The sequence below is a fragment of the Bos javanicus genome, chromosome 22 (assembly GCF_032452875.1).
Source record: "Bos javanicus breed banteng chromosome 22, ARS-OSU_banteng_1.0, whole genome shotgun sequence".
Taxonomy (NCBI): Eukaryota; Metazoa; Chordata; class Mammalia; order Artiodactyla; family Bovidae; genus Bos; species Bos javanicus.
This window is the reverse complement of record NC_083889.1, coordinates 55,735,503-55,756,649: the sequence shown is the minus strand read 5'-3', so window position 1 is coordinate 55,756,649 and position 21,147 is coordinate 55,735,503. Positions and strand designations below refer to the sequence as shown.

General features: G+C 44.2%; 1 protein-coding gene across 5 annotated transcripts in view; it reads left to right on the top strand.

Moving 5' to 3' along the window:
* Positions 1–21,147, top strand: part of VGLL4 (vestigial like family member 4) — a 156,542-nt gene that overhangs the window by 73,925 nt on the left and 61,470 nt on the right. Inside the window, exon 1 of one of the 5 annotated variants that reach the window (XM_061397115.1) lies at positions 9,558–10,213. The exons of 3 other annotated variants lie outside the window; for them this stretch is intronic. In XM_061397115.1, the coding sequence (XP_061253099.1) occupies positions 10,132–10,213 (82 nt within the window). In that variant the 5' untranslated portion in view covers positions 9,558–10,131. Of the gene's footprint in view, positions 1–9,557; positions 10,214–21,147 lie in introns of those variants that run through there. One more of the 5 variants, XM_061397118.1, reaches the window with a different exon arrangement.

Below are 21,147 nucleotides of genomic sequence, written 5' to 3'. Positions count from 1 at the left end.
TGTGACGGGTCCTATCGCTCTGTCCCTTACAAGCATTTAGGAGTTTTTGCTCTTGGTTAGAGAAGGGTGAAGTAGAACTGCAGTGAGGCTGCTCCATACCTACCCGAGTAGTGGGAATGAAAAGATGGAAAGTGCCGGCAAGGGTGCAGAGTGTCCTGAAATGCCATACGCTGCTGGCAGCAGAATGCACGCTTGTGCTTGGTCACTCAGTTGTGTCTGAGTCTTTGCAGCCTCTTAACCATAGCCTACCAGGCGCCTCTATCCATGGGATTTCCCAAGCAAGAATACCGGAGTGGTTGCCCTTTCCTACTCCAGGGGAATCTTCCCGATGTCGGGATCGAATCAGTGTCTCCTGCGATTTCTGCATTGACAGGTGGGTTCTTCACCACTGAGCCACCAGGGAAGCAGGCGTCTAAATTGGCACAAATGCTTGGAAAGCTGTTTGACAGTATCTACTTAAACTGAACGTATGCTTGCTGTAAGACCTAATGGATCTACTCCCAGAGACATGTGCTACAGAAGTGCAGTCAATGCTCACCAAACACGGGGACTAGAATATTTGTAGGGGGGCACAATTTATAACATCCTCCGTGGAGAAACGACCTAAATGTTCCTCAAATGTAGAACAAAGTGTGGTCTGTTAGGGCACTGGAATACTACATAGCCATGAAAAGGGTGGCTCTTCACCTTCATGTAAAAATAAGGATGACATGCATAAATATAAAATTGACTGCAAGAATTTAATCACACAGAAGTACATACCACATGATTCTATTTGTATTAAGTGGTCAAACTGATCAAATGCCCTTAAATGTTAGGATAGAAGTTACCTCGTGGGGTAGTTGCTGGCACAGGCACCAAAATTCTCCATCAAAACAGGTATGGTGTCTCTTGTGGACTGGATCCTACCTAACTGGTTGAAAAGGTAATTCTGGAGGTAGAAAAAGGTGCTCAGTGAACGACATACTGTGAAGGCAAAGTAAACTGCTAGGTGAAGGCTGAATCAGAAAGTGGAGCTATCACGAACATTGACCTTCAGATATTAAATATTTAGGACTTTTCTTCCATTGGACTTCTCCTGTTTTTACTAGTTAGTTCTACCCAACCTGGCAAGAATATGTCTGTGGATAATTTGTGAGAATGTTAATATCGGAATAATATTTTATGATGGTTCTTTGGGATTTACTGAACTAAATTTTAATAATGAAAAACCACTAAAATAATCATTTTTGCTCATAAGGAAACATTTGTTTCAAGCATATAAAGCACTAGTTTAAAACTAGCAAGAGATTTCTCCCTTCTTGAGAATGCTAATTAATTTTTAAATTTTTTAATGTATTTTCTTTGACGGTGCCACACGGCCTGTGGAATCTTAGTTCTCTGACCAGGAATGAATCAAAACTGGGCCCCTTGGCAGTTGAGAGCACAGAGACCTAACCACTGGGCAAACAGGGAATTCTAATTAATTATATTCTCTTCCTCAGTACTGGTTTAGTCTGATTTGTTTAAAACATCAGTCCCAGTCTGCACTTTTAAATGCTATTTTTATCTTGTAACTATGTCACTTCAGTTGTGTCCAGCTATTTGTGACCCTATGGACTGTAGCCTGCCAGGCTTCTCTTTCCATGGGATTCTCCAGGCAAGGATGCTGGAGTGGGTTGCCATGCTGTCCTGCAGGGAAGTGAACCCACGTCTCATCTCTCCTGCATTGGCAGGCGGGTTCTTTACCACTAGTGCTGCCTGGGAAAATGTTCATCAAGCAGATTTCCAAGTCACTCATTTGATATCAAGTGAATTGGTTTTTGTTAGTATGTTATTTTAATTTTTTCCAAGTTTAGTGAGAGTGGAACTGTTTGTTAAAAGATATGTACTGTGACTTTTTAGGTTAAGAGGCTGATTGTGTTTAAACTCAGAAATCAGGCGGTTTGCTCTCCCAAAATTGTCTTTGCAACTTAATTAATACTCACCCCTAGAGGGTGCTGTTGTATTGAAAGTTTAAATCCTGGTTTCACAGAACCATTTTAAGTTTTTTAAAAAATATATGTATTTGTGTTTAAATCCTATTATATTACAGTACATTATCTAGTTATACTTAACAGAAGTTGAGAGTGTTTAGCTTAGAAATAAACAGTAAAGGTCAAGACATACAGTTTAATGGCATTTGCTATTGTGAAAAATTTTGACAAAACATTGCCAACTTTCCATCATCATTTCAGTGTGAGCAACTCCAAGTTAGAGAAATAAGCAATGTTTTGTGATACATTTAGGAATTGTTTCTTTAAGAGAAAATCTAACAGAAAGTAATGATTCAGGTCCAAATCCTTGATGTGTGAGGTGTTTGAAAATAACATATATTCGTATTGGTCTATGTGTTTTGTTTTGTTTTAATTCAACATTATACTGTTGAAGAGCCAGTGTTGAAGTGGCAAAGCAGTCGTTATAATCTGGTAGAGGAGAGATGCAAACATCATCTCATCATCTGCTTTATTTTAGAATTAAGTGCAAGTATAAACCTAAGAAACAGTGGAATAAAGAGATGAAGCCTAGCTAACCAGGGTTCTTGTGGGAGGTGGGATTTTTTTAACTGAGCCTTTGAGGGGCCACAGAACTTTGTATTCTAAATGGTATTTAAAAGAAAAGAAAGTCTGGTTCCTTAACTCTCCTTTCTTACCACTCAATGTTGTTTGTTTTTACCTAAGCCCTCTTCTATGCTTTCCCTTCTCACCACCTTGTCATATGAATTGATAGTAACATAAAAAATGACAGTACTTTGACCAGTGAAGCGTTTCATGAACATCATCATCACCAGCATGTTGTTGCTGTTCTTACTATACCGAAGAATGTATCCACAGATACGGACATGCTGTTAACATGGTGGTTTTGCACATCCAACTTTTTGGTTAACTGATACTGTAGACCAAGTTATTACGATCAACTTGCTTTGTTCATTTGGTAGAGTCTTTTTGATTATTATCCACCTATTGGGTTGAAGTGATTAAAAAAATAAATGTGTGGGAAGGAGAAAAAGAAACTTTAAAATGAAAGCATTAGTTAAATATGTTGCTTAGAATTCTGGAAAGAGGAGAGGAGTGGAATCCACTGAGGTGGGGGCGGGAACCAAGGAGCCTGTCGGGTTATTTACGTTTCCTGGGGTGTCTTTGAAGAAATTATTGTCAGACTTGACATTGAAATCTTCCCTGCTCAGCAAGTGTGCTAATGAAAGCATTTTATTTTTTAATAAGTGTCTGGAGAGTGGTTTTGATCATTTGGCTTTTATGCGGCAGCTCACAGTTTTGCTGCTGCTATTCTATACTGGTAGTCAAGTTTCTAGCAAATAGAACCACTTAACCTAGTAATTAGCCTGGGCTTCCTTCTGTCATCATTTTTCCATCATTATTCCATAAAGAGGCTGAGACACTGCCGTAATGAACATTTATGGAGCCCTTATTTTATGCTGTGGGGAGGTTGGTTTTCCTTTTCTCCCAATACTAATACATGAAATAATTAGTGGATAATAGAAGACAAAAACATATGCGTACAGGTCCACGTTCCCTGAAAGTTTAAAGTACAGGGAGTTTCTCCTTGTAGGCTGCCTTCCTCAGCCCCCCAGATTTACTGAGATATAACTGACATATACCACTGTACTGTGAAGTGAAGAACTAAAGAGCCTCTTGATAAAAGTGAAAGAGGAGAGTGAAAAAGTTGGCTTAAAGCTCAACATTCAGAAAACTAAGATAATGGCATCTGGTCCCATCACTTCATGGCAAATAGATGGGGAAACAGTGGTAGACTTTATTTTTTAGGGCCCCAAAATCACTGCAGATGGTGACTGCAGCCATAAAATTAATTAAAAGATGCCTACTCCTTGGAAGGAAAGTTATGACCAACCTAGACAGCATATTAAAAAGCAGAGACATTACTTTGCCAACAAAGGTCTGTCTAGTCAAGGCTATGGTTTTTCCAGTGGTCATGTATGGATATGAGAGTTGGACTGTGAAGAAGGCTGAGCGCCGAAGAATTGATACTTTTGAACTGTGGTGTTGGAGAAGACTCTTGAGAGTCCCTCGGACTGCAAGGAGATCGAACCAGTCCATCCTGAAGGAGATCAGTCCTGAGTGTCCATTGGAAGGACTGATGTTGGAGTATTGACAAACTCCAATGCTTTGGCCACCTGATGGGAAGAACCGACTCATTGCAAAAGACCCTGATGCTGGGAAAAATTGAAGGCAGGAGGAGAAGGGGACGACAGAGGTTGAGGTGGTTGGATGGCATCACTGACTCAATGGACATGAGTTTGGGTAAACTCCGGGAGTTGTTGATGGACAGGGAGGCCTGGCATGCTGCAGCCCATGGGGTTGCAGAGTCGGACACGACTGAGCGACTGAACTGTACTGTGGGTTTCCCTCGTAGCTCTGTGGGTAAAGAATCTGCCTTCAATGCAGGAGACCCAGGTTCGAATCTTGGATTGGGAAGATTCCCCTGGAGGAGGAAATGGCACCCCACTCCAATAGTCTTGCCTGGAGAATCCCATGGACAGAGGAGCCTGGTGGGCTACAGTCCATGGGGTCGTAAAGAGTCAGACACGACTGAGAAAGTGCAGATACTCACCCATACACACACATGTGTGCTCATGTCTTCTTTGGAGAAATGTATATTTAGATCCTCGGCCCTTTTCTTTTGATTTTTTTTTTTTAATATTGAGTTGCATAAACTGTTTATTTTGGAAATTAATCCCTTGTCAGTTGCTTCGTTTGCAAATATTTTGTCCCATTTTGAGGGTTGTCTTTTTGTTTACGGGTTCCTTTTGTAGACTGTTCTTTAGGACAGATACCTCATCATAAACATCTTTAAATCTTGCAAAGTTCTAAATGTTTGGAATTTTTTAGTCATTAGTTGTTAAATCTAAATCCAAAGGACATACCATGGTGTTAAGAATTAGATATAATTGATCCGTTGCTTTTGCTTCACCAGGGCGTATTTTCTCATCATGAGCCTGCTTTTTTAAAAGTGAGGACCTTCCTTCTCCCTCACTTTGATTATATGAGAAATATAGTCTTTGTGGGTAATTTAGAAATGCAGGAAACTTTAACAAATGCCCACACCTCCAAGATAGCCACTGCTAACGTCTTGGTGCGCTTCCCAATCTTCTAAATCTGTGTGTATTATTTTTTTCTGTATGCATGTGTATACTTATGAATACATAAGCAACATTGGTGTTAGTGTATCTACTATTTTTATATTGTTTTTATTTGCTTGTTTTCAGTTAATATGTGTAGTTCTGTTATCACACGTTTTGAGTCTATTGTTATCTTCCTGTCATTATGTATTTTAGAAGGAATTATAGTGGTTCCATGCTCTTCTGTCATTGATACAATTTTCATGCATTCCCCGGTTTTTGGACTTCTGGCTTTCAAGCTTTCACTATTGTAAACGAAAGCATGATAAGCAGCTTTATATAATTCTTGTGGACTGCTCTGTAGAAAGGTACTGCCTGCTTACATTTTCACTAGCACCAACACAGATTCCGGGGGCAGCTCACCTCACCAGCGTTAGATACGATTGAAATGTCTTTGTTGCTGGTTTAATCTGGCAGATGGAAAATCACTTACTTGTTTAAAACTGGTGTTTTTTCCTATATTTTATTGAGATCGAATAGGCTTTTTAAAGCTATACTGCCCTTTGTCTCTCGTGTTCTTTGCTTGTTTAAAAATAATTTTTAAGATTAGATTTTTTTCTGGTTTTCTATTTTCAAACATGCTTTATATATCAAGAATAGGTCTCGTCATTCACCATAGTATATGTTACAGGTGTATTTTTCTGTTTTCTGTTCTGCCTCTCTGTTTGGCTTTGGCGTTTTCAGAGGTAAAAAAACAAAATTTACATATTCAAATTCTTCAGCGGTTTCCTCTGTGACATCTTTCTTTGATTTAATTTTTTCAGGCATAGAAAATGTTTCCCCGTTCCAAGTTAGATCTCATCTGAGCAGTTTCAGACAGCTTTTAAAGTTTTTTTTAACAGTAAAAACACTATGACGGTGTGTTTCGTGTTTCTTATTCTGTGTACAGTTCCACCCTGGACGTGTTCTTTTTCCTTTATGTTTGTTTATTTTTGTTGGAGTATAGTTGATTTACAGTTTTGTGTGAGTTTCAGGCGTACAGCAAAGTGATTCAGTTAGACACATGCATATATATTTAGAACCCCACGGACAGTGGTCCACTGACTCAGGGATTGAACCTGCGTCTCCTGCGTCGCAGGTGGATTCTTTACTGCTGAGCCTCCAGGAAAGCCCTACATATACACACACACGTATACTCTTTTTCAGGTTCTCTGCCATATAGTTATTACAAAATACTGATTATAGTTTCCTATGCTATACAATAGCTTTATGTTTTAAGCATCTGATCATATTTCTTCATCCTTAAAAAACCTTCTACCTGATTTTCTGTGGATAAAATTTAGAACCATCCTTCCAGTTTCCTTAAGAACAGTCCTGTTGGTACTTCTATTGTTTGTTGCTGTTGTGTAGTTGCCAAGTCACATCCGACTCTGTGACCCCATGGACTGTAGCCCGCCAGGCTCCTCTGTCCAGGGGATTTTCCAGGCAAGAGTATTGGAGCGGGTTGTCATTTCCTTCTCCAGGGGATCTTCCCGACCCAGGGATCGAACCCATGTCTCCTGCTTGGGCAGCAGAATTTTTACCAGTGAGCCATCTGGAAAGCGCATTGATCCTTTAATTATGACAGTATGAGTCAGTCAATGAACCTGAGAAGCATCGACATTTTCCAGTGCTCGGATTTCTTAACGGATGTGTTGACCATAACCTGAAGCTTGATCAGAATCTAGGTGAGTGTTCCTCACATCCGAGGACTGGTCCCCAGTAGATGCTGACAGACTCCAGTCTGAGAATTGTTGAGTTAGATGATCCAGTGTGTGCTGGGAGTAAGGAGTAGGAAGTAGGGTCTGCCTTTGAGATGTGGTATTTATTGAGGGCTGCCATGTGCCAGACTCCTGCACGAGTGGCCGTGCTTAGATGCAGAAGGCATGGCCCTGGTTTCTAAAGCCTAGGCTTGATTTGGATGGAAGCGTGTCTGTGGGCAAGTGATTGCACAGAGCGGGGAGTGAGGACTTGGAGGACAGGGGTCCTGCAGGACAGAAGAGGCATGTGCTAAGTCTGGAGGGAAGAACAGGTGTTTGCTGGCAGACAGGCTGGAAGAGCCTTTCACAAAAAGGCAGCATGTGCCTGGAGACATGAAATGACACGGTTTTTGAGTGTCGCTGTGGGTAGTTCCATGCTTGAAGCAGAAGGCAGAAGACGCGGGGAGCTGGGCTGGGAGAGGGCCAGGCACAGGGGACTGACTGCCCTGCAGAACCTGCAGGTATGACCGCCGCCCTCCAGCATGGGGCTTCTCAGACTGTCTGAAGATTTGCAGGAAGTGAGGTGACTCTGCCGGATTGCTATAGAAGTGTCTGCCTGTTCCCTCACCTCTTCTGTGTTTCTCTGAGCAGGGCCACACTGGTCAGCGGAACAGACACGATGAGGACTGGGGATATATATATTTTTTTTCCCATGGCTCATTCTTCCAAACACAGCTCACACTGCGCTTGTGGACCTGTGTCCGCATGAGTGGCTGCCTCTCGGAGACTGAGACCACATTGTCGGTGACGCTGAATCATTAAAGCGAAGTTGCTAAATATTTTACTCATACCTTTACCACTGGATTGTTTGAATCTGGTCCAATCATCGTTGTTTAAAATGAAAACTTTTCTTCTCAAAATAAGTATATAAAATGAAGTATCTAAATCGAAGTATCTGAAAGCAGGTGATTTTTTTTTTTTTTCCATCTGAGAAAAAAGCGCTGGTTTTCAACTACATGACAGAACTGCCTGGGACTCTTTAAAAGCAACCCCAGTGCCGGGCCCCAGCTCCTCAGATTATTTTGGGCTGCACCCTCAGGATCAGGGCCCTGATTCTCATGTGCCCGTCAGCTTTCTCTTGTGTGGGGTGCACGATTGAGAACTGATGTCAAAGAGGGTAGTACCATAATTGTTTTCCAGAATCACCTGCAAGGTTGAATCCAAACAAAAACTGTCAGTTGAACCCAACTCTGTACCTATAGGTACTAAGTACAATAATATAAATCAGATGTGTATATGAGAGGCCACACGAGTTTTCTTCTGACCTTCTCCATGAAGTACCATCAAGTATTTTAATTACAATTGACGATGGACCTATTTTTCAGATTCTACATATATAATCTAGTGTAGATAAATAGCCTTAGAAAGTAAAGCTCCTGAAATGTTGATTCCTCTGTTGCCTACTTCACCTGCCCTTATTCCAGTTACACTGTTGCAACAGCGATGGCCAATCTACCGGGTGTCCTATTTATCTCCAAATAAGAGTCAATTAACATAACTTGTCCTAAACATGCCTGTTACCCCGAGTGCAGCTGTTGCTAATCTTTTAACACACAAGCTGTTGAAATTACTTATTCAATTCTTATTTTAGAGTATTAGTGTTAGGTCTTGGTCTACAATATAGCACATCCCTTGGTATTTTCTAAATCTCCAAACAGATATGGTAATATTAGTACAGAAACACTTCTCATGGTGACTTACTAGCCTATTCATGGTGCCAAAAGCTAGCTGCCATCTCCAGAGAGAAAACTTTTTTTCCCCTTTATTTTGCTAGCATGATCTTCATGTGCTGAAGAGTCTGAACATCAGTTATTTACTGATTCAGTAAACAGCTTTTGGGCATCACTTGTCTGAATGTGACATTTAAGGTCCAGGTCCTACCAAGACAGAACGACATGGCAGCATGATACTCAGTTAGCCTCCGATACACAGATGGAACAGCTTTGTTATGTGCAAAACAAAAATAATTTTCATCTCTCCTACCCATTATGTCCCTTAGGCTTTCTATTTTGTATCTAAAGTCTTAACTTCCTTAAACTCTCTCTTTCTCCCCCCGCTTCTTGTGTTTTAGAAGGTTATAATATTAGGGAATAAAACACTCTACAAGTAGTTCTACCAACTATTTTGGGAGCCATAGACCATTATTTAATCCCTCTGAGCCCCAGTTTCCGATGCTGTAAAAAGGTGATACCACCCCTGGCCTGTTTATGTGAGCTGTTATGATGGTTATGAGAGAAGTTATATGTAAAGTGTAAATGCAAAGTTGTAAAACAACTTTTAAAAGAGAAGGAAAGAAAAAAGAAAAAGATTAAAAAAAAAAAAAAGCGTGGTCTGTGTACCACAGCAAAGCCGTTTGGGTTCCTGAAACCCAAAAGTGCAGCGGCAGCAGAGTTAAATTCCACGGAAGTTTTGCTTCCATGATGGATTTCTGACTTTTTTTTTTTTAACCCGGCTCCTGGAGGGGGAAAAAAAGGCGACTTCCTGGGTTTTCTCTTCCCTCCCCTGGTGTTGCAAAGTCGCAGGGCGGCTTCCTGTCCAGAGACGTTCGGCCCTGGGCCCCTCCAAGTGCGGGGACCCCCCCTACCCCCTGCCCGCCCCGGGCCCCCACCTCCTCTCGTTCTCCTTGCAAACACTCGCTCCATTTAGAGCCGGAGCCTGTGCAGAGAGCATCCTGCCCCTCGCGGCGCCCCGGGGATGCCAGTGAGCATGCTCCGCGCGCCGGGAGGAGGCCGGCCGTGCGCATTCGAGTCATTCCAGGCATAGCCGGCGTGTCGGCGCGGCGGACTCGCAGCGGGCTGTGAGCGGCGCGAGCGCGGCTTTGTCCTGGGAGATGGGCCGCGGGCTGCCCCTCCTCGCCCCGTTCTCCGCTGCAAGACACCCCCGTACGTTAGGCTTTTGAAAACGATTTTTCTTTTCCATTTTTTTTTAAATAAATGCTGGATTGACGATCCAGGACGCATACCATCTGCACACGAGCCCTCGAAGGGTTTTCTTTCTGCAAGTTCGATTTGGTGTGCCTGTCTCTCTCTCTTTTTTTTTTTAAGGAGTTTTACTGATTTTGTTTTGATCCGAGGCCGGGCCTCCGTCTTCTGTGAAGTTTTTTAAAGAGGAGAGCCGGGAGCTCCTCAGCCGTAGTTGACTTTGGAAACTGTATTTTTTTTTTTTTCCCCCCGGGGGGCGCAAGCAAAGAGCTGGTTTTCTGTGCTAGCCCGATCAATGCTATTTATGAAGATGGACCTGTTGAACTACCAGTACTTGGACAACATGAACAACAATATCGGCATTCTGTGCTACGAAGGTAGAGACCGTCCCTTCTAGAACTGCCGCCCTGTTGGTTTTTGGGCAAGGCCACTCCTCCTCTCCCGGTTCCGATCGCCTTCTGTGCGTTTTGTTCTTATTTCTTGGGACTTTTCAGGGTGCTCTGGAAGGCAAGCGGCGCTTTCCTCCGAACAGAGTGGTGTTTGTGTCTCTTAGGCTTCAGGGTTACATCGGAGAGGGCTGAGGGGCGGGAGGCGGTGAAATATATACATTGTTAAAACCTTGGCTTTTTCCTCGTGACTCCTTACACTTTACTCTCTTGAAAGATGTATTTCTTTCTTTCTTTTTTTTTTGGAGTCTGTTGGTGTTTTCTTTAGAGGAAGAACTTCTAGGACCCAAGCAAAAAGTTAAAACATGTCGGATTTTCTTTCTCTCTCTCTCTTTTTTGCTCTGATACTTAAACATACACTGTCTATTGTACAGTATTCTTGCTGTATTCCTACAGCCAATAAGCGCTTTGGATGTGCAGCTAGAGGGGAACAGAAAGTTACAGTGAATTTTTGTGTTGGGGAGCGATTGTCCCAAACAATGAAGTTTTTTTTTTTTTTTTCCTTCTATTCATTTCGGGGGCCCGGAAGGGCACCCATGTCATGGAGCACAGACTGGCTCTTTGTCTGAATTCCCATTTCCTGTACAGCTCCGGGAGGGTTCTGACATTGAGGGATGTTCCCTCCACACTCCATTCCCTTGTGGAAGCAAGCGATTGCACAACCCACCAACCAGTAAGCTAAATTAAAAAAAAAAAAAAAAGAAACCCTCTGAATTCTTATTGTTTATTACCTCCTACTAAACCGTGAGGTATTTCCCCACTGCTGGGTAGTATTTCAAGCTGTCTCTGTTAGTAGTAAGAAGAGAAAAGGCGATTTCTTAATCTCCTGGAACATTATCTACGTGCGATTTGAAAACGTGGTAATGGTCTGAGTGTTGAGTAGTTGGAGACACTCCGGGGGAATTCTGCCGGGCAGGGGAAGTGTTTGTTTGGATTTTTGGGTTTTGTTTTTTTTTTTTTTGGTAACCACATGCAAATCTGATGCAGCGGGAGAAGTTTCCATGTTTTTGCCCTATAGTGAAACTGAGCATTTCTCAGGAAAAAGAAAACATGGAAGAAACTTGGGAGGGCTACCGGATACACTTGTGTTTTCCATGTTAAAAAAAAAAAACACAAAACTTTAGGCCTGTTGTCTAAGCACTCGAAAAGTTACCCTTTCCCCTTCAAGGAAAAAAAATTCATTGTGTTTTTGTTTTTACTTTATTGGATAAACATATTTAAAGTTGCCTCTTTTTGTGGTTTTTGGTTTCTTTTAATCCTACTTGTACAAGGAAAGTGAATTTTGGTGAATTGGTTCTTTGAATCTGCTATTTTAGGTATTATCCTGCTTCTAAAGTCCCTCATTTAAGAGGCAGACGTGTTTAGAGTGGTCTAAGCAGCAAGTGATGGGGCTTGTTTCCCCTGAAAGTAACAGATTGCAGTCAGTGTAAAAGAATTTTTTTCTTTTTTTGGTGAACAAGAAATGGAAAACTTTTACGGGTACTTTCTGTGGGGTTGTCTTTGTCATTGAGTAACAGGATACTTTCAAAACAATACAAAGCATAATAATCAGCCTAGGAGAGGACGATAGGGATTATTAGGAAATTGATACCACATTAATTTTTTTTATATCTGCAGGTGGTGAGGAAAAGTGTACAGAAAGCGGGTCCAGGTTGCTCTGTGGTACAGTGGATACACCCTACTCAGGAGTGGTCTCCTGGGCCCCCTCCTTAATTAGGAGGAAGAAGCTTTCCTTTTGAAAGTTGAGTAGATACGTGGGATGATGTGCTGTATAGTCTGTTTGGTTTAAACATCTGCTGCTGTTTTCCTTATTATGAAAGTTAACATTATTTTAACACCAAAATAAATACACAGGAAATGAAGAAAAGCACAGCAAAATCTGAGTGGTGTTTATAGTGGGTTGTGTATGTCCTAGTGGTTTTCACAGCGTAAACACTGCACACATCTGCTCTGAACCCAAAAGGGTGTTTAGAAGATGGGCATACATCTTTGAAGAGATTTTTTTTTTTTCTGGAATAAGAAAAGCTGGAATAGTATTCTTCCTTCTAAATCCAACACTTTGAGAATATTCATTTTAAACCCATCTGTGTTCCAGGGAAGTTATTCGGAAAATGGAATATACAGTTGGTGGGCAGTGTTTGATTTCACTTACAGCCCAGGCAGGTTTCACATCTCTTGAAACTTGGACAGATCCAATTTTTAAAATTTTTAGTTAAAAAAAAAAAAAAAGTGTTGATTGTTCATTATTGCCTCGGTCAGTTGTACTCTTTTCTTTAGTTTTTTTAGCGTTGTACTCCACAAAATAAGCCGTGTGTCTGCACCATCTTTCCTCAACCTCCAGCAACTTATAGACAAATAGGTCTGTTTTAGCCAGTTGCATCATAGCGTACACGGTCTTCCTAAAATCCCACATTCTGGGTGTAATCCAGATAGTTTGGATAAGGACCTTCTGCTTGGGATCTGCTCCTTGGCACCTGACTTGCACCATAGAAATCTGGAAGCATAATTACAAAGAGAATAAGGGGAAAAACATGAACCACAAACAGTAAGTCGGCGGGGGGTGGGCCTGTTGGGATAGGAGACATTGATTGTCATCAGGCAGGGAGACTCTGCTTGTGCCTGACTTCTGGAAACTACCTTCCTTGGTGATAAGCCAGTTGGCACACTGAAAGTGAAAGTCACTCAGTCGTGTCCGACTCTTTGTGACCCCGTGGACTATACAGTCCCTGGAATTCTCCAGGCCAGAATACTGGAGTGGGTAGCCTTTCCCTTCTCCAGGAGATCTTCCCAGTCCAGGGATCGAACCCAGGTCTCCCACATGGCAGGCGGATTCTTTACCACCTGTTAGCACACTAGGCTTAGGTATTAATTCTTTTCAAAAAGCTCTGGTTTATTACTTCAACAGTTACCCATTTCATCGTTTGTCGCCCTTCCTACTGTATGTTCAAAGTGTACCCATTGAATCCCCGTTTTGCCTCTATCTCTGAAAAGGAGCCTTCGTTTTTTTACCCCTCTGAACTCCTGAGAATGCACCGCTCGTAGATTGAAAGCCTCCTGAAGGCGGGGCTTTGTCTTGGTCACCGCTGTCATAATCCCGAGTTCTGGCACGGCGCCTGCTGTGGCCCGTGGCCCTCAGGAATCGATGGGCTCAAAACGCCACGAAATCTCTCCCATCAGCAATTGTGGTCGGTACTGTATAATTTAGCACTTAATTGTATACTGTCTCTCCTTCTTTAATTATCTAATTATTTCCAGGGCTACCCAGGGCCTTAGATGTTCCTTGCCTTGTTTTCGCCAAGGAAGCTGAGGTCCTGAGCGGTCAGTTGTCTGTCCTAGATTATTCCACAAGTTTGTAACAGAACTGAATGGAGGAGTGGACCCACTCAGTGGTTTTGTCTGGTCTGTTCTTCTTCTGTACCAGCTTTCCAAAGTTCTGTGGCGTGTCCTCGTTAGTTACTCGTACCCCTCTTGGTGTGAGGGAGCGTGGACTGTCCTGGGTTCCGTCACAGTCCGCCGCACACGGGGCGTGATGAACAGGTTGAGTCCGACCTGGATTCTTCCTTGCTCCAAAACTGGTTGCTGCTCTAGGTCCCCGTCCTGCCCACCAACCCCCCACCGCTTCCGCGCCCCCCTCCACCCGTCGCCATGATCAGGGAAGGTGGGAACCAGGACTCTAGGCGAGGAGCCCCGTTGGCATTGGCCCCTCCTTGCTGCCCTGGCACGGAGCTTTGCTTGACTTTTTTTCCCCAGCCATGCAAAGGAGGCCCTGTGTAGATGCCAGTTCCCAAAGTTTCCTCAAGGGAACGGGGAGCTGGTTGACCATGGACTCTTCTCAAGATGGCTGGTGGTTCTATTTACATAATTACTCGGCGCTGAAAGCTCAGGTCCTAATAAATGTGCTCATGGTTGGCTGTGGCTTTAAGCTGCTGTTAGTGATACTTTAATTATGGGTTAAGAGCCATTAGTGTGTAATTTGGTAGAGGAATTCTCCCCCCCCCCTTTTTAATTTAATGGTGTGATTTATATTGGGAGAAAGTAAGACTAGATTGCATCTTGAGATATTCTGGAAGCTTAAGAGCATTCAGTCTAAGTTCCTGAACTTTCTTAAGCTGTTCGTTGTTTCAGAACATAATTATCCCTGGTTTCATCACAGGCTGCATTTAAGGTGATTTTCCAGAATTGAAAGGAAAACACAGTGGTGAGAGACCCTGGTTGGGGGTGTGAGCAGGGCCCCAGGGCTGGGCGACCGCCGGATTTGTTTTGTTTTCTGCCAGCTTAACCAGCAGCAGTTTCATGGAGTCCTGCTTCCATTGTTCTTTGTCTAATGAACTCAGAGGCATCAGGAAACTTAGGAGCATGGGGTACCAGCCGGTGGGAAGGGGCACAGGGCAGAGCTGACGTGCGGTGGCTGGGTTCGTCCCCAGTCCCGAATTTCAGCGACCAGCTTCACCCAGGGGTGTGTCAGAGGTGGGACATCTGCAGCTGTTTTGCTGTGGAAATTCGTTCTACCATGCCTTTTAATTTGTTGGCGAAGGTCAGGAGTGAGGGGGGAAGTGAGGGGGAGGAGGGGAGAGCCTGGAGAGGCTGGGAGGAGCTTGGGTAAGGAAACAAGCTCAGGTGAGCCCCGAAACAAGCCCAGGTGAGCCCCGGAGCTCTCTGGCCAGGGTCTGGCCAGTTGGCCTCCTTCTGGTTACAGTTTGAGGGGAGGGGATGACCACCCCTTCTTCCTCCCAGCTCCCCTCGCCCTGCCCTCTTCTGGACGGATTATTGTACTTGGCTGTTTCTTGGAACCAGCACAAGCTTTGTTTTGGAAGGCGGATTTCTCTTCCTTCCTCCCTCCTTCCTTCCCTATTGTCTGCAGGCCTTCAGTTCCTACAGGGTGTTTGGATTAGTCAGCCTTGAAGGCAGATTTTTAAAAAAAGAAAAAATGTGCTGTAAGATAAGAAAGATTCAAAACCTCTCCTCCTCAGTTCAGCTTTTTATTGTGAGGGTGTTGTAGAAAAGTGGGTTGTGTCCTGAAGAAATCAGATCCAGGTTTAGCACCTCTCCATGTACACAGGATATAACACCAGCCTTACCAGGGCTTGTTTCTGGCCGTGTCTGTTTGATCTCGGCGTATCTGAATGTTTATTCCGTGACGGTTTATACTGCGTGGTCTCTATGTATATGCTGAGCTCTCACTGGAGCTGAGCTGCAGTCTTGCTCAGCAAGGGCACTTTTGTCTCACAAAATAGTCCCCCCTCCCCTTTTATTTTTCAATAAACTCATATATCATCCTCCTCCCCCCCCCCCCAAAAAAAACCTTCACCCACTTTATTTTAAAAGCAGAGTTTGAAAATTTTATTTTCTGTTTGGCTGTCTGCCTTCCCAAATGGTACATGTTCTCCTAAGTTTTAAGGGATTGTTTCCGTCAGTTTGCTTTCTGATCCTTTTTTTTTTTCTTTTTTTTTCTTTCTTTCCTAGAATTCTGTAGATTGTTTTAGTTTCAGGGTATTGTGTACAGGATATGTTTTAATCCTAACCATGTGAATCACTGCCCGTTGAAAGAATGTTTGTTTACGCTAAATAAAATAGAAAATCTCTTCTTAAAGTTGTCTTTAATTTGTGGCTATTTATATGATCTTTCCGAACTCTTAACATTTCACCCCCATCTGTTTGCAAAGACGTCTGTAAACATAACAAACAAGTATATTTAGTGAGTGAGCTGAGAAGACTCAGTGCTGTGCTTTGTCACCCAGCATCCATTCTCATAAACACGTATGGAATGTTTCTGCTCTGCTGAGGAATGTGTTAGGTCTCTGGGTTGATCTTTCTGTGTGTGTGTCTGGCTGGCTGTCTCTGTGTCCCTCTGGATTGCTCTCTGTCTCTGTGTTTCTCTCTCTCAACACTTTTTATTATGAAACATATATACACCTGAAAGAGGATAAAACACGTGTGTAGTTTATAATTAAAAAAATAACCAACCTTGTCATGATCACCAGGTGAAGAAACAGTCAGTCGCTCCCTGCAAGCTGTCCCCCAGGCACAGTTTCTCCCGACCCCAAGAGGTCATCACAATCGCAACTTGCTTTACTTTAATACTTTGAACTACCTATCTGCACCATTCCGAACAGCCTAGCTTAGTTTTGTCTGTTTTTGTTTTTTCAGTACTCTCCTGTAATTCTTCTCTTGTGTCTCGTGTATGAGGTCCTCTAAAGTAGCGCCCACGTCCTAAGAGGTTTTCTTCTGTGAATGAAGCCTGCTCCCGGGTGGGCAAGGGGTACCTCAGGCTGGAACATCCACGGAGGTGCCCTCCGCCCTCCTCACTCCCCTGTTTCTCCGCTGTTAATAGACCTGGTGACGCTTTGGCCTGAACTGATCTTTTTTTTCCAGCCAGTATTTTGGTCACAGTCTTCACCACCTGTTAAAACCCTCCACCATCCGTGTGTCATGGAAAACTGTGTGTCAGAAAAATTCTGCTCAGTTTCAGAGAGTGCAGAGCAGGGAGGGACACTTCTGGAGGTACGTAGCTTAATTAGGACCCAAACAGAAACTTCGGTCCTGCGTTAATTAATAAGCAATTTGCTTAAAGGGCTGAGACTTGTCACAAGTCAGCTTTGTCACAGCGCCAGGTTTCTTGGGATGGTGATCCAGGGACTTTCAGATAAACAGCGAAAAGCTTACATTGTTCCAGCGCTCAGACAATGCTCGACATTGTATAGACAGGGCTGCCAGCGAGCAACCAAGGGCTGAAACGGTCATGGGTCGGCCTTATGCACCATCTGAAATGCTGAATGGAGAAGGATCACCCATATGGATCGCTCTTGGTGTTTGGTTTGTGTCTGCTTTGCATGAAAATCGTTGCCTGTTAATTCTTCTTGGCTAATGATTTGATTTTAATAGAGCGAATTCCAGAATTTAATGGCCTGATGCAGATGTGTGCTGCCAAGCTCTGGAGCGCTGTTTACACTGCCCCCACTCCAGCTGGACCCAGCCCGCCGCTTCCCTGAGAACAGCTGATGAGTGCCCATCTCTGGATGTTCGCCTCCTCCCCTCTCTGGAAACAAGCACATCTTCCCTTAGGTGGCGGCCCGATTAAAGTGACAAGGGACGAACCTAAATTTCCATTTCATTGTCCGCAGCTTTCTCCTGTACCCCTGTCCTCTCCCTTTCTTACAGCGTGTGTCCTTTTCAGCTGTTGTTTTTCCGATGAGGCACTGATAAAAACGATTGGCTGACCCCGCAGAGAACCCTTGTTTTATTTCCCTGATGAAAAGCACTGACCTCTTTGCCATTGCTTATAATCACCCAGGAGAGTGACTCGGGCAGCTTCTTAAAGGAATATGTAATAGCTGTGCCAGGCTTGACGTTCTGTTGAGCGGAGGGTAAGAGGGACGGAAAATAGCAGTTGTTCTCCGTCTAAAACCTATGTGAGGTTTTCGAGCCCCACCCTGCAGAACTCCCAACTGGGAACAGTTAAAACCAGGTACTGGAGATGATGGTAGAACCCTTTTTCTGTTAGAGGCTTTATATCAATAAAGAGGGGGAGAAAGAAAGAGGGGAAAAGGAGCGGAGTGAAATAGAATCCCAGGATGAGCAGAAAAGACACCAAGTATAACTCCTGGTGTCCAATATTAAATACAACACATTACTTATATATACGTGTGTGTGTGTATAAAACATGAGTGAAAGTCACTCAGTAGTGTCCAACTCTTTTTGAGACCCCATGGACTGTAGCTCACCAGTCTCCTCTGTCCGTGGGATTCTCCAGGCAAGAATACTGAAGTGGGTAGCCATTCTCTACTCCAGGGGATCTTCCCCACCCAGGACTCCCGCATTGCAGGCAGATTCTTTACCGCTGAGCCACCAGGGAAGGCTAGGTAAAACACTACATAAATACATAAAATCCACACACACACACGTGTGATAGTGTACGTGGTTTTATATTGTGTCTAACAGAGAGTGGGAGAGAGCTTTCCTGTAGAGGTGGAGGAATCCTTAGACACCATTTAAAGAGAAAGCAGAGAGACCAACACGACTTCTTGGCTTTCCCACCTGCAGGCTCTTCAGGATCCAACTCCAGCCCTCTGTTCCTGCTCAGAAGTCCCCACCTTCTGGCCTCCGGGACGTCTCAGTGATGGGTGTCTTTCCTGGTTCCCCTTCCTTCCTCTTCTGGGTCTCCCTCTTTGTCATCTGCTCACACTCACGTCTCTCCCAACTTTAAAACAAGAAGCCCAAACCCACCCCTCAACCTTGTGTTCTCGTCCTCACTATTAGACCTTCTCCTTGCCATCCATGTCGCGGCGGGGAAGAAGGTCGGTGTTCTGTCCATCCGCTGCTCAGCCGGCTGGCATCTGATATCTGTTTCTGCCACTCCGCTGAAGCCCCACCGGGCATGGGCGCACAGCGCTGCCCTGGTGGCACATCCTGTGAACAGCTTTTAGTCCTTAGTTTGAGTCTGCGTCTATGGTGCTGGCTCTTTCTATAACCTTTACAGTTTTTCATCCCTTGGCTCAAAGATGTGCCACGTCCCCACTCCATCAGGAATGGGGTGCTGCGCGAGCCATCAGCAGGGCCTGTGTGCTCCTGGGCGTGGGTAGGAGGGTGGATGAGAGGAGGCGGGCTGAGAAAGGTTTGTGTGTAGCTTGTGGACGAATTGGGAGGAAACAGAAATAGGAGAGGGCGTGAACCTGCAGTGGTTAGGGCAAGGGGTGGTGGTAACCCGAGTTACTGCAGGGATGGAGGAGGGGGCGGCGGGGAGTGGATCTTGGATTTGGAGAGAAGCCTGAGGGGACGTGGTTCTGGATGGGAGCAGCGGAGCAGGCAGAGCGGGGAGAACAGGGAGGCTGCCCCAGCCTGACCCCAGCCTCTGGCATTTCCAGCTGGAGGGACGGTGCCGCCGCTTGCAGAGAGAGGGAACCCCGGGCTGTGAGTTTCCCGAGTGTAGTCTCAAGTATGTTTAGTTTGAAGGACTTTGAAATGAGTATATGGGTTTAGATCTCAGAGGAGCGGGCTGCTGCTGAAGACCAAGACTTGGGATAGAGAGTAAGAGCGGTCACTGAGGAAGAAAGACTAGAGGAAGGAGTCGCAGGAGCCCTGGGAACCCTTCCCCTTAGCCTGATCTCTGACGGTTTACTGCCTCATCACTAAGAAAACGGCCTCACCAGCGCCGCCTCTAATTGTGTCCCCGCTGGACCCGCGTCCACGATCCCTCCCTCTGCCCTCCAGCCTTGTCCTCCACTCATCCATTGCCCGGATCCTGTCTTCCGCCAACCCCCAAGCCGCACCTGTGGTCCAGATACACGCAACCCCATCCTTTGAGCGAGCCGCTGCCTCTTGCTGAGATTCCACCTGCGCCCGGCCTTTGTCTTTCATCTCTTTGTTCTCAACACCGAGCACTGTGGTGTCTGCTTGGGTGAGAAGGGACTCCATCCACTGTCTATTCATTAAAGATCAAGAAGCACTGGAGTTGTGTGATTAGCCCTGGGATGCTCAGTTAGTGGCTAAGACAAATGAGTTTGTCAATTCCTAGCAAGTTACTCGTAGGGGAAGGACAGATACCAGGGGAAAGAAGGGGTATGAAGGTTTGGTTGAGGGAAATCTTTAAGACTCAGTTTCTTTAGAGAAACATTTTGAAGTGGGCTGGTTGCTTGGAAATGACAACTTCAACTCATCTCGTTTTCTGGGTACTTCACTTTGGCCTATGAAGTGAACTGTTCATTTCTGGGGAAAATATTTAATACCAGTTACCTGCCAGGCGCTGTTTTATGTACTGGGGACATAGCTGTCAGCAAAATAGACAGCAAGAGACCTGAGATTTTGGAGCTTAACCATGGAGGTGAGAGGCAAACAATGAAGATGTAAATCAGATAATTACAGATTATGAAAAAGTGTGATTGTTACAGGTTAATGTCTCTTAGCCGACTTAACGGTTTATGATAGTTTTATCCATTCTTAAAAAGTGACTGGTTTCATTTTCAGACTTTGAGTAGATGATGTTTCCCTCATTGTCTCGTGAGGGACTTAAACGTATGTTGAGGAAACTTGAAAATGATTTCCTTTGGGATCCTAGAAGTGTGAGGTCTTCTACCTGATCTGTTAACTGTGGTCATAGAGTGTCTCGCTCTATCGTACCTGTCTATTATATTGGGACCTCATGTTTATTGTAGCATTATCAACTTAAACTCCAAATGGTTTGATGGTTCATTTCGGTCCTAATAGGAATAAAATATATATTTAGAATGACAAAAATTCAGTGAATTAAAAAAAAAAAAGAGCCTAGGTAATCAATGGATTAGTTGTATGTTTTTCTTTAAACCTCTGTAATCATACCTTGAAAGATATTGCCCTGTCTGGGATAGGTCCTACAAGACCCAAGGGGAATTTTTATTGTGAGGTCTTATTTTGTGATAGCATAGTATTTGGGGAGGGCTAGACAAAGGCTCCCCACTCCAGTACTGTTGCCTGGAGAATCCCATGGATGGAGGAGCCTGGTGGGCTGCTCCATGGGGTTGGGAAGAGTCGGACACGACTGAGTGACTTCACTTTTCACTTTCATGCATTGGAGAAGGCAATGGCAACCCACTCCATTGTTATTGCCTGGAGAATTCCAGGGACCGGGGAGCCTGGTTGGGGTCGCACACAGTCGGACACGACTGAAGCGACTTAGCAGCAGCAGCAGACAAAAGGCTGGTTTTGGACTTAATATGGGCCATGGACTGGAGGGTCCCACCTCTTTGGTTTCCTTTCTTCTTTCTTTTGTTGACACTGAGACATAATTAATTATGGTGAAACATTGAGGGCATGGCTTCATGAATGTTTCCCCTGTGTTTATACCTTTTGTAATTACCACCCAGATGAAGACATAGAATATTTCCATCGTCACA